The sequence below is a fragment of the Cherax quadricarinatus genome, chromosome 75 (assembly GCF_038502225.1).
Source record: "Cherax quadricarinatus isolate ZL_2023a chromosome 75, ASM3850222v1, whole genome shotgun sequence".
Classification (NCBI taxonomy): Eukaryota; Metazoa; Arthropoda; class Malacostraca; order Decapoda; family Parastacidae; genus Cherax; species Cherax quadricarinatus.
The window spans coordinates 478,500-491,363 of NC_091366.1; the positions used below are offsets into that span (position 1 = coordinate 478,500).

The 12,864-nt window shown below is 38.5% G+C and overlaps 1 protein-coding gene across 2 annotated transcripts in view; it reads right to left on the reverse strand.

Moving 5' to 3' along the window:
- Positions 1 to 258: 258 nt before the first annotated feature.
- The window catches only part of alpha-Man-Ib (alpha-Mannosidase class I b), a 73,168-nt gene continuing 60,562 nt past the window's right edge, over positions 259 to 12,864 (reverse strand). For both annotated transcript variants that reach the window (XM_070100863.1, XM_070100864.1), the window contains exons 9-11: positions 11,397 to 11,688; positions 11,058 to 11,201; positions 259 to 7,036 (exon numbers count right to left, since the gene is read on the reverse strand). In XM_070100863.1, coding sequence (XP_069956964.1) covers positions 6,818 to 7,036; positions 11,058 to 11,201; positions 11,397 to 11,688 — 655 coding nt within the window. In that variant the 3' untranslated portion in view covers positions 259 to 6,817. The remainder of the gene's footprint in view (positions 7,037 to 11,057; positions 11,202 to 11,396; positions 11,689 to 12,864) is intronic.

A 12,864-nucleotide genomic window follows, 5' to 3' on the forward strand; every position in this document is an offset into this window, starting at 1 on the left:
TTACGAGTCGTGTTCCAGGCGTTCCCACCAACAATGAATGTTTAACAAAAAATAACTATTTTCCCATTTAAACCAAAAGTATATGAAGAGGAATATGTTTGACACATTTGTAAATGCTGACAGGTATTTGTAAAACTGAAATGGTACCTGAAAGTCCTATTTGTAAGTGTTAAGTTTGTAAGTCTGGTACTTCCAGTGCTTCACAAGGTCGCTGATAACACTGAATAAAGAAGTACAGGTGCTCCTCGACTTGTGATATTTTGAATATGATGGAAAAGCAATTACTTTGGAGATAAAACTTGAGATTACTCAACATAAAGGCAAGTAAGTACATAGCTTGTATACATTTATTTACCTTTCAATAATGGTATTTAGTTACAGTAGTTATTTAGTTAGTTATTTAGTGACAATTATTTATTTAGCATTATCACATTTGAAGCATATACATGCACACCCCTCTGGGGTTTCTTATATTTTCTTACTAGTTCTTGTTCTTGTTTATTTCTGCTTATTTCCATGGGGAAGAACAGAATTCTTCCTCCGTAAGCCATGTGTGTCGTAAGAGGTGACTACATTGCCAGGAGCAAGGGGCTAGCAACCCCTTCTGTATATATTACTAAATTTAATAGGGGTAACTTTGTTTTTTTTTTTTTGGGGGGGGGGGGCACCCCACCTCGGTGGTATATGGCCAGTGCGTTGAAAGAAGAATATCACATTTGACTTAGGATATTTTTGACTTACAGTGGGTTCATTGGAACGTAACCCATCGTAAGTCAAGGAGCACCTGTACTTATTCAAGACTGAAAGAGCTGCTGTGGTTGTCACACAACAGCTGTGACAGGCCAGCTAGCTTGCCACAATATATACAAATAAATAATGGCACTTCTAGAAAATGTACAAATGAGATAGTTAAAAATTTAAGAACAAGAAATGTGAAAAAAAAAAAAATTGTGCATTTATCAAAAATATTAGTATGCCAAATTTAAGATAAAATACAAGGAGGAAAAATAAAAATAATTCTAACATTAATAAGCATAGACACTGATGGAAATAAGTCAGTGGATATGCAGTTAGTACTGTGCTCTTGACTTTGGTGGTGGTGGTATTTTACTTGTCAGGTGTAGCATGAAAACCTCTCCTGATGCAGGTCCCCTGAGTCACATGATGATCCATTCACAGCTTTTGGTCATTTGGTGAAGCTTTATGTTAGCTTCAAAGCCCACTTCTTCAAACTTAAAATTTTTTTTATGAAATACACATACACAGCTAAAATAAGGGGACATGGTTCGTTGGAGATTAAACATACATTAACAAGTCATAGGGACATTAGGAAGTACTTTATTTCTTCTATGCAAAAGCAGTTAATAGGTGAACCATAGATTTGATGAGGGAAAAAAGGTGGATGGTGCACCGAGGTATCTGTGGATGGGTTTTAAACATTGCAGCAAGGAGGAGGTCAGAGGCAGAGATGTCATGTCTGAGGACAGTTTGGTGTGAACCTTATGCAGAGAATTTATAGTTTAGAAATTAGGAGGAGGTACAGGGCTACTAAACATATTACAGAGGGGGCTTTCGAGGGGTTCTTGAGGTGGTTTGGACATTCAGAGAGGATGAAATAAAATAGGATGGCTTGGAGGGTGTATAAATCTGTAGTGGAGGGAAGGAAGGGTAGGAGTCATCCTAGAAAAGGTGGAGGGAAGGATTTGTGTGCAAACAGCTTGGATATCCAACAGATATTAGATAGGAGTGAAGGCAAGTGGGATTTTTAATGATGTACTGTTGGAGCATGAGCAAGGAAAAATTTATGAAGGGATTCTGGGAAACTGGTTAGCCAGACTTGAGTCCTGGAAGTGAAAAAGGAAGTGCCTGCACCCTGAAGGAGGGGTGGGGATGTTGCAGTCAGAGGGGTAATTGGATTCCAATGTTGGCACACTTCTGGAAAGATGGCAATTGAGTGACTGTTAAATTGGGGGTGGTGGGGGGGTTCACCTTGCTTTGGAAGAGACATCTGAGGAGTTAAAAAGAAAAATACATGAAAGAATATGTCAGATCAGCCACAAAATATTTTTTTAACAAAAATAATAGATGAAAGTGACACCGATGAATAAATGCAATGAAGAGTAAAAATGAAGATGAACACTATCCTGAAGAAGTAATCTTAGCAGAGTTTAAAACTATTTTCAATAATACAGCAGAAAGCCAGTACAGAGAAATAATCTAAAACTTACAAAACCCAAATGTACATTCATAGGAACATTTTAACAAAAACCTAGTACAGGGTACATATAAATTTCCTGAGTGAAGGATCTACAAAAGTTTCATAAGCACTGGAAGGAGGGAGTAAAGGGGTTTTAAATGACAAAAACTTGAGCATCCAGCAGCCAAGTGTGAGTGTCTTAGTAGAGTTGCATTGTTTTAGGGCTTTGACATGCTGCTGGAGTGTGAGCAAGTTAACATTTATGAAAAAATTTGGGGAAACCAGTTAGCTAGAGTCTTGAAGTGAGAAATACTTTACATGCACTCTGAAGGATGGATGGGAATGTTGTAGTATGATGATTATCTGTAAAGTACATACTCTGGCAAGACAACTATTAGATGAGTGATGGCAAAAGTGTTTCCTTCTATAGGTCACCTTATCTTGGTGTGACAGTGAAGTAATTAAAAAAGTACAAATTAAAAAATAAAAGGTCAACTTTTAAAGAACAAAAAGGCACAATACTGTGACTGGAACAATACACTTTGGAAAAATTTAAATACTTTGCAAATTCATTTATACTGTAGCCTGTCTGTATCCACGAAGAATGGTCATGTCATGGATGCAAAAAAATGTAGTTGGTTCATGAGGCTGGTTTGTGTAAAGCAAAATATCATACGAGTTACAGATCCAGAACCCAGCCACAGAAAATAGGCCTAAAGGCATATTTTACACACAGCTTGTGGTTAAAGAATTCATGCATGATTACCAGAGACATGACAGGCAAAATCAACAATTATTGATAATCATAAATTTGGCTAAGGATCTACAATATTGAGAAAATTAAGTCTTACAGTATACAGTACTATCCCAAGTTTCAAACTTTCTTCGTTCCAGAAGGCTGTTCGAGTGCCGTTACCGAACAAATTTGTTCCCATAAGGAAAAATGTAAATTAGATTAGTCCATTTCAGACCCCCAAAAATACACTTACAAAACCACTTACAATAATACACTTACATATTTGGTCGAGTTGGGAGCAGTTCGAAACTCGGAGTACCACAGTATATTAAAATAATAATAACTAAATTGTCTGTTTTATGGGTGCTCCTTGACTTACGATGGTTCAACTTACGATATTTCAACTTTACGATGGTGCGAAAGCAATTACTTTGAGATAATTACCCAGCATGAAGTCGGAAAGTCCGTAACTTGTGTTCATTTATTTACGTTTCAATTTATATTTACTTTTCAAACATTGTTTATTTGCTTATTCAGTGAGAGCAGTTATTTATTTACTTATTTATTTAGCATATATTCACATTCCCTAGGTAGTAGGTTGATAGACAGCAACCGCCCAGGGACGTACTACCTTCCTGCCAAGTGAGTGTAAAACGGAAGACTGTAATTGTTTTACATGATGGTAGGATTCCTGGTGTCTTTTTTCCGTCTCATAAAAATGCAAGATTTCAGATACGTCTTGCCACATCTACTTACAAACCATACCACGGATGGGGTTTGAACCCACGGTCAGAGTCTCAAAACTCCAGGCAGTCGCAGTAGCCACTAGGCCAGCTAGCTTCAATAAGATTCATCCAGCTAGGTGTATTTCTACACCATAGGAGGGTTAGCATAGGCACCACTAGGTCACACTACACATGCATGTACAAGCATACATAGTATACACACCCTTCTGGGTTTTCTATTTTCTTACTAGTTCTTGTTTATTTCCACTTATCTCCATGGGGAAGTGGAACAGAATTCTTCCTCTGTAAGCCATGCGTGTCATAAGAGGCAACTAAAATGCCAGGAGCAAGAAGCTAGTAGCCCCTTCTCCTGTATATATACATATTACTAAATGTAAAAGGAGAAACTTTCATTTTTCCTTTTGGGCCACCCCGCCTCGGTGGGCCACCCCGCCTCGGTGGGCCACCCCGTCTTGGTGGGCCACCCTGCCTCGGTGGGATATGGCTGGTTTGTTAAAAGAAGAAGATATTCATATTAAACTTACAATATTTTTCACGTACAATAGGTTTGTTGGAACATGACTCCATTGTAAGTCGAGGAGCACCTGTATTGTACCGTGTAATCTGAACAGTAAACATTACTGGCTTGCAAATTCTTTTCTACTGATAAAACTAATTACTTACATTTGTCTTTACCAATAAATACCATACAAAAAAAAATGTTTTAAACAGGTCAAAATTATTTTCAGAAAAATTCTATGGGTAAATTATTGTACACTTGAAATATGAAATGACAATAAGGCAAAAGATAAATAGCTGAACCCCAAAATTCACAGCATTTAATTGTCCTTTTTTTTTTATTGATGGGAAGCTCATGAACACATTCAGTTATCAGGAAGTTGTTGCATGGAACCCATTCTTTTCTGATTTGGTGAATGAGCCTAAATTAAAAATGCTTTGAGATGTTTCTTAAAATACTCACTGGCTTTCTTATGTACAAATCTATTTTGTTAGTGGCCATTTAATTCTAGTGAATGTCACTATTAACCAGGTTACATCAATATTTTAAGATATGGCTTCTGAAACAAAAAATGGGTCTAAATATGAAACAATATATATTATTTGAACTTATTTTTTGGATCATGTGCAGATTCTGTATCCACAGAACCTTTAGGAATGGAACTCCTGCAAATCTGGGGGTTCAACTATATGTATAACAGGTGCAGTTGATCTCTTACAAAACCACGTAAAAGTAATTCTTACTTTTCATTATCTATACTCTTCATAAAACCTGTTAAAGTAACTGTTAAAACTAATCAACAACTCATGGGCTTTCCTTAAATATAAATCTCCCAAATACCTTAAGCTTACAATATTTCGAAGACAATATTAAGATTCTGTAAATGGACAGAAATAAAATCACAGATTGGAAGATGAGAGTTATGATGGAGATGGCTTTGGTTCACTATGCAGAGGAGAGATTACTAGCAATACTTGGATAACTTGTCTGGACTAAACTGCACTGTGTGTGTGTATACAGTACTAATATTCTGAAGCAGAGGAATGGAGCTGCAGTCATTGTATCTTCACTGTGTAACACAAACTTTTCTATGTCAAAACAATGACAAAATTACTGTTAAAAATATAATTTATTAACAACTTTCACTAAATTAGGTAATTATGATACTTGAGGATAATTGTGGCCTTTTTCTACACACAAAATAAATATTAAGGTTTCATTTTACTTTGTCAACTTTTTGTGTTTGTTACATAGCAAGAAACATTTTATCCATGTTATCTACATGCTGACAAATTTTGTTTTTTTTTTTTAGTATTTTATATGTAAACTTAAGTTGGAGATCATCATTTGTTTAGTTAAAAGTTTTCCACCTCTAGTATCTTAACTAGACTACTAGACTTAAATAGTGAAAGCTTTGGCAAAAGTTCTGACCACCCATAGTGGGTATCGGAGAAGCCTGAGTAAACTGCCATGCTACTGGGGTATTTACATGTCTGTTTTCCTCGTGCAAAAATGAGGAAGTTATTGACAAAATTTCTGCTTAACCTGTCTAGTAATAATCTAAGATATAACTTATACTTCCCCCACACAAAAAGTTATTCAAAGCTGATAGTGCAGTACATACTTATTAGTTATATTTTGCCACAAACTGTCATGTCACTATCTTTTGCAGTTGCCCTATATTGGTCACTCCATTCACTCACATACTTGACCAAAGTTTATGTTAATGCCCTATATTGTCTTGCACATTTAAATGTCTCTCTTACTTGTAATATTCAAAGTTGCTCATCATCTCATCTTCCCTGCACCTCCACTCACACCTTTCATTAACACACCAGCACTAACATCCTGGTCTACTCAACCTAGGTGTGTGCTTTACTTTATGTACCCACCATCAACAACTTACTCATATGTGCTTAAGCAAGTACTGATGGACGGAGACATATTTCGTCTAGGTAAGTAACGAATTTGTACAGCTGCTAAAGATGTTTCCCTCCAGTTGGCACACACTTTAGCAATGGACACTCAGTTTCAGCACACAAATGAGTGGTATGGTATATGCTCAATGGGCCATATTTAATATTAATAGCATTCAAAGGGTTGCATATAGAATTATCTTAGTGCCAAGCCTCAGCTATGAGCAACAGAATTGGACTGTTCAAATTATTAGATACCAACCAAACTAGGCCCAAACTGAATACCATACACCATCCATGTATCAAATTTATCAGAATAACAAACCTGATCAAGCACTTATTTAAAAAACTATGCATATTAAAACCAAAACACACATTAACAATATACAACAACTTGCATAAGACAAAAAATATACTGCTCGTAAGAACAATCTTGAAATACAACTGTAATAAAATATATAAAGTGTAGAGAGAATTAAAACTAATGGTATGTAACGTACCCTCGTGTGAAGTTCTTCGGAGTAGTGTACTCAAGACCTTCACAGTAACAATATCACAGTCAACCTGTTTATCTCTATTTAAGCAAAGTTTAGCAAAGAAGCACAGACTGTTTTCAGAAGATTCACATGAACAACTCCAGTGAAAAAGAACCATTAATATACCATAATCTTCAGCATCATAATTACTTATGGTATTCAGTATTACAATATGACTTTTGTGAGACTAGTGAGAATATATTGGCAGTGGATGAGCCTCACTATTGAATACCCATTTGTCAATACTGAATGTACTCTGGTCTTCCATAAATAACAGATAAAGATATTTAAGCGTTTCCCCAAGAAAAAATGACTCCATCTTGTCTTTGGGTTTAGTATCCACAGTGCTTCTGACGTTGCCTATAGATGTGTAACCATTCTCTACTCTGCAGTAAGTTTCTATACCCTGAAAAGAAAAACAAAACAAAATCAAGAAAGTGATTAAGTGAACTTTTAAGAACTATATTTTAATAATTGTCCATGGGGAATTGGAACAGAACTCTTCCCCCATAAGCCTTACATGTTATAAGAGGTACTAAAATGCTGGGAGAAAATTACTAAATTTAAAAAGAAAAACTTTCCTTTTCTTTTTAGGTCACCCTGCCTTGGTGGGATATGGCCAGTTAGTTAAAAAAAATAATATTTAAGATACAGGAGGCTCTCCACATTCGCAAGGGTTAGGGAATCAATAACCTCATGAATCTTGAAAATTCGGGAATGTTTGGTGCATAAATATGATGTAGGGAAATATAATAGTACGTACAAGAATGGTATACAATACCGACAAGATGAAATTGAGACACCTGTGCTACATCTGGGTATCTTTATTGTAGACGTTTCGCCATCCAGTGGCTTTATCAATACAAATTCCAGGGCATAACTTGAAGACAGGAGAACTATGTACAGAAGATGAGGTAATCAGTCCCTCAACCTAGCAGTAGGTGCGAAGAGCACCATAGTCGTGGAGATTCTGAAGCAGAAGCAAGGCGCCTGACGCTTATACAGTGGACCCCCGCATAACGATGGCATCACATAGCGATTTTTCCGCATACCGCTTACTTTTATCGCAAAGTTTTTGCCGCGCATACCGATTAAAAACCCGCTCACCGATTTTCGTCCGAGACGCGTCCAATGTGCCCTCACATGTGCCGCCCGTCCCATTGTTTACCAGCCAGCCTCCGCGGTAACATCCAAGCATACACTCGGAATATTTCGTATTATTACAGTGTTTTCGGTGCTGTTTCTGGAAAATAAGTGACCATGGGCCCCAAGAAAGCTTCTAGTGCCAACCCTGTGGTAAAAAGGGTGAGAATTAGTATGGAAATTAAGAAAGATTTTGAAGGGTTTGGGGCTAACCCTGAGAAGCCTATGCCAGTTGTGGAATCCATTGTGCCTACTTCAAAGATTAAGGAAATGTGTGCACAGTGGGTTGAACTGCAAACCTTTATAGATGAAAATCACCCTGACACAGCTGTTGCAAGCCGTGCTGGTGACTATTTCAATGACAATGTTGTGGCCCATTTTAGACAAATCGTAAAGGAACGGGAGGTACAGAGCTCTATGGACAGATTTGTTGTGCGACAGAGGTCCAGTGACTCTCAAGCTGGTCCTAGTGGCATTAAAAGAAGAAGGGAAGTAACCCCGGAAAAGGACTTGCTACCTCAAGTCGTAATGGAAGGGGATTCCCCTTCTAAACAGTAAGAAGATAATGCTCTCCCCTCCTCCCATCCCATCAATCATCACCAGATCTTCAATAAAAGTAAGTGTCATGTAATTGTGCATGCCTTTTTCAGTTTGTGTGTATTAAAATTAACATTTCATGTGGTAAAAAAAATTTTTTTTCATACTTTTGGGCGTCTTGCACGGATTAATTTTATTTCCATTATTTCTTATGGGGAAAATTCATTCGCATAACGATTATTTCGCATAACAATTATCCCTCTTGCACGGATTAAAATCGTTAACCGGGGGTCCACTGTATAGTAACGTCAGGTGGAAATGGGACGAGTAGCAGACGAGGGCATAGTCACTGGTAGGCCAGTGACTATGCCCTCGTCTGCTACCCGTCCCATTTCCACCTGACGTTACTATATAAGCGTCAGGCGCCTTGCTTCTGCTTCAGAATCTCCACGACTATGGTGCTCTTCGCACCTACTGCTAGGTTGAGGGACTGATTACCTCATCTTCTGTACATAGTTCTCCTGTCTTCAAGTTATGCCCTGGAATTTGTATTGATAAAGCCACTGGATGGCGAAACGTCTACAATAAAGATACCCAGATGTAGCACAGGTGTCTCAATTTCATAATAGTACGTACTGTACTGTAGCGTTCGCGAATGTTTTGATGCGCAAGGTTAGGCAGACAAACTCTGACGACTTGTGATGATGATGATGATGATAGTTAGCCATGCAGTTACTGATGACAGTTGAATGGAGGTGATTACATGGAGTGTAACTGCATGGCATGATGAGTCTAGTGTGTGGTTTCTAACTTTTACTGCCATTATCACTGCCAAAACTGCTAGAGTCAGAGTTAGCAACGGAGTCAGATTCTGCTACGGGTTGAGGTTCATGTGAGGCGGTAGGGGTAGCAGCAGGGGTATTGGCAGGCTTCCTTGTAAAGAACATTGTGATGGGCAACTGAGACCGTTCCCTCTTCATATCTATACAGGTTTTTGTAGGGAATTATGCTTCTATCAATGTCGCTCATCACCTTCAAAGCCGTCAACATCAATGGGTCTATGTTGTAATAAATTTGTTTGAGCTGTGCTGTCATTCTCATCGCTTGCCCTAGTTATTCAAGGGTGAGGGTTTGATGTCGATTGGCCTCAGCAACACTCTCCTCTTCTTCATCCTCACTCTCTGCCTGCAAAATCATACATTCCTTCCAGTGATGGTGGGTGACCTGGAGCATTATCAAGAAGCAGGAGGATTTTGTTTGGGAGGCCCTTCTCTTGTAGGTACGCCCGTACCTCCATCAGGAAGCAATGGTGAAACTGGTCCATACAGATGATGTTGGTGGTCCATGCTTTCAGATTGTGCATCCAGAATACCGGAAGGAGATTCTTGGGAGGGTAGTAGGGACACAGTGGGAAGTGTTTTCCCGTACATTTTTCCTGCATTTGTTTGGTAAATATGATTGGGCGGCTGGGTATTGCGAATGTTCGAAGCTTGCGAAAGTGGAACTCGCAACAGTGGAGGGCTAGCTGTATTTAGGACAGGAGTGACTGGCAATGAATAGTTTTTGGGACTTGACAAGTTGTTGGAGTGTGAGAAGGGTAACATTTTGCAAAGGGATTCAGGGAAACTGGATAGAAGAACACGAGTCCTGGAGGTGGGGAGTACAATGCTTCGACTTTAAATGAGGGGTTTGGGATATTGGCTGTTTGGAGAGACATCCGAACTGTCATATCTGGGTGCCTCTATAAAGACAGTGATTACATGTAAATGATGGAGAAAGTTTATTTGGGTCACCATGCTTCAGTGGCTATAAAATCACAAGATCTGCTGCAATTTGTAATTATCAGAACAAAAACTACGTAAATTAAAAAAAAAGTTACAGTGGCAACATTTCTGCAAGCAGCAGGACTCCATGTTGCTGTCACGTGAGCATCCACTGCCAACTTGGCCACCTTATATCTTAAGTGTCCTAACTTTTTTTTTTTTTTTTGTCTTATTACCTATAGAAAATTACCCTTTTCTTTTAAATTTTTTTTCCTTTCAAAATATTAGGAGTGCTAGTGGAGACGTGAAGATCAACGCCATGACAGTTACAGGATTAATATATTTTCAGCCTTATAAGGAATGGTGAATATAATTATTGTAGGAAGTCTGAATAAATGAAGAATGGGTATAACTGAGAAGCGCTACATTAGCGAAACGCTGTAAAGCGGGGCCCGCCTGTATTCATCTGAACTTTAATGTCAGCACACTTCCATAATACAGTTATTAAATGAGTGATGGTGAATGAGTTTTTGGGGTTACCCTATCTCTGTGGGAGACAGCTGGTGTGTTAATAAAAAAATAAATCTTATACTTTTGTCTAATAAATAATTTTTTGTTTAATTTATGTAAAGAGAGAGTCCATTAAATAAATCAATTTCATTGGCATTTCAAGCCTAAACTGGCACAAATCCTAGGTAAAAAGTGTGTCAATCCACACACAAAATATCTGAAACTTTGTATACTGTTTTTAAATCACAGTCTGTTTTCCACAAAGATAATGTGACAAAAGCAAGAAACCTTTCACCATAGCTCAACTACTGTCTTGCCAGAAGTTTATGGCCATCACATTTCAAATGAGAATGTATATCAGAAGGGAGGCATAACACTAGCCCCAGATTTGCAACTGGACCTTTCAAGTTCCTATGTAGCCGGCAAAATCTGTGATGACTGTAAACAAATCATATGTAAAACAGTATATATTACCTGAAACATCTGCCAGCCCCAATCCTGATAGGTTTTATTTCCTGTTAGATGGTACATATACCATAACGACTCAATTGTTTCTGGTCGCAGCAGATAATGAGCATCATTATTCTTCACAAAGAAGTCTTCATTGGTGCCTGTGGGCTGCAAAGGAAGAAGATATTTATATTTTAGGATTTATATACAAAAATGTTTATATACAATTACATTATCAGATTTACAAAAACTAGCTGAGCCTGTGTGGGGTTAAGTGAATGTTTTGGAAATTTGAAGAAGGCTAATGAGAATTTCTGCCACTCTCAGTAAAAATAATAACTAGAAAATGTAATTAAACGGTACCTGTGTATTAAAGTAAGTGATTTCTGGAGCAAGGTTGGTAGGTTGTCGGAGCCAGGTGAGGGTACATGTGTACATCAGTTGCTCTGCTAATGTCATGTGATGTTTAGGCATTCCATAATGAACGCCAAGTGCAAGAGTTCCCGGGAGATAACATGTCAGTTCATCCATCTTGTTAACAAAATTTTTGCTACCACCATGAAGCTCTCCAAAGAAGAGAAGATTGCTGGGTTCAGTTCTTGCTGCTAAAAGATGCTCCATTCCAGAAACACTTTCATTGAAGTCATCTCTAAGACTGGAAATAAACAATAATGACTCACAAAATCGTAATGACACGATTGCAAACAAACCATACCCCGGCCGGGATTGAACCCGCGGTCAGAGAGTCTCAAAACTCCAGCCCGTCGTGTTAGCCACTAGACCAGCTAGCCACAATAAGATTCGTCCAACTAGGTATATTTCTACACCACAGGAAGGTTAGCACAGGCACCACTGTGACCACAAATGCAAGTTTTCACAGACGTATCTCTAGTTCGTCACGGCCACGCTAGCTGGAGATTCGACTGTGAAAACTTGCATTTGTGGTCACAGTGGTGCCTGTGCTAACCTTCCTATGGTGTAGAAATATACCTAGTTGGACGAATCTTATTGTGGCTAGCTGGTCTAGTGGCTAACGCGACGGGCTGGAGTTTTGAGACTCTCTGACCGCGGGTTCAATCCCGGCCGGGGTATGGTTAATAAACAATAATAATTAGAGCAGGAGGAATTTCTCTGAAGAATGGGTGGAGATGTTGCAGTTTTGAGGGTAATTGGAATTTTGTCAATGCAAGCCTCTACCTCAGAAAACCTAACAATCATTCCTGAGACATCCCAACACTTTCATCTGCCCCAGGTTTATATGCCCACTTGCATCATTCCCTCTAAATGACCAAGCCCTCTCAGCAACTACATTTCTTCAACCTAAATTATACCTGTCATACCACCACATATTTTTTTATATTTCAGTTACTCCTCATTCTCAGCATAATATTCATGCTCTAGACTGCCTCCAGCCTCATCATAACATTCAAATACCACACCTCATACAGTCACAAGTATTGACAGACTTATACTCTTGACACATCTCCTTTTTATATTTACTGATAAGCTTTTTGTTCCACAGAATCTCAGTGCTCCACTTTGTTAGTATGGCTAATAGAACAAAAACTAACATCTGAGTACAGAAAAACAGGGAGACATGATAAACAAAAATACCTAAAGGAGTTGATAGGGTGGATAGAGAGAGGCTGACTGAGAGGCCAGAAAGACACACTTAGGGGCACAGCTTGAAGCTAGATACCATTTCTGGTCAGGAAGTGGAATGATCTTGATGAAGTGGAGGGAGGCCCCATACTTAGTTTGAAGAGCACTGAAGGTATGATATGGCCTACAAAGAAGCAATTCTGACAAGTGGCAAGATGAGAGGCAGGGC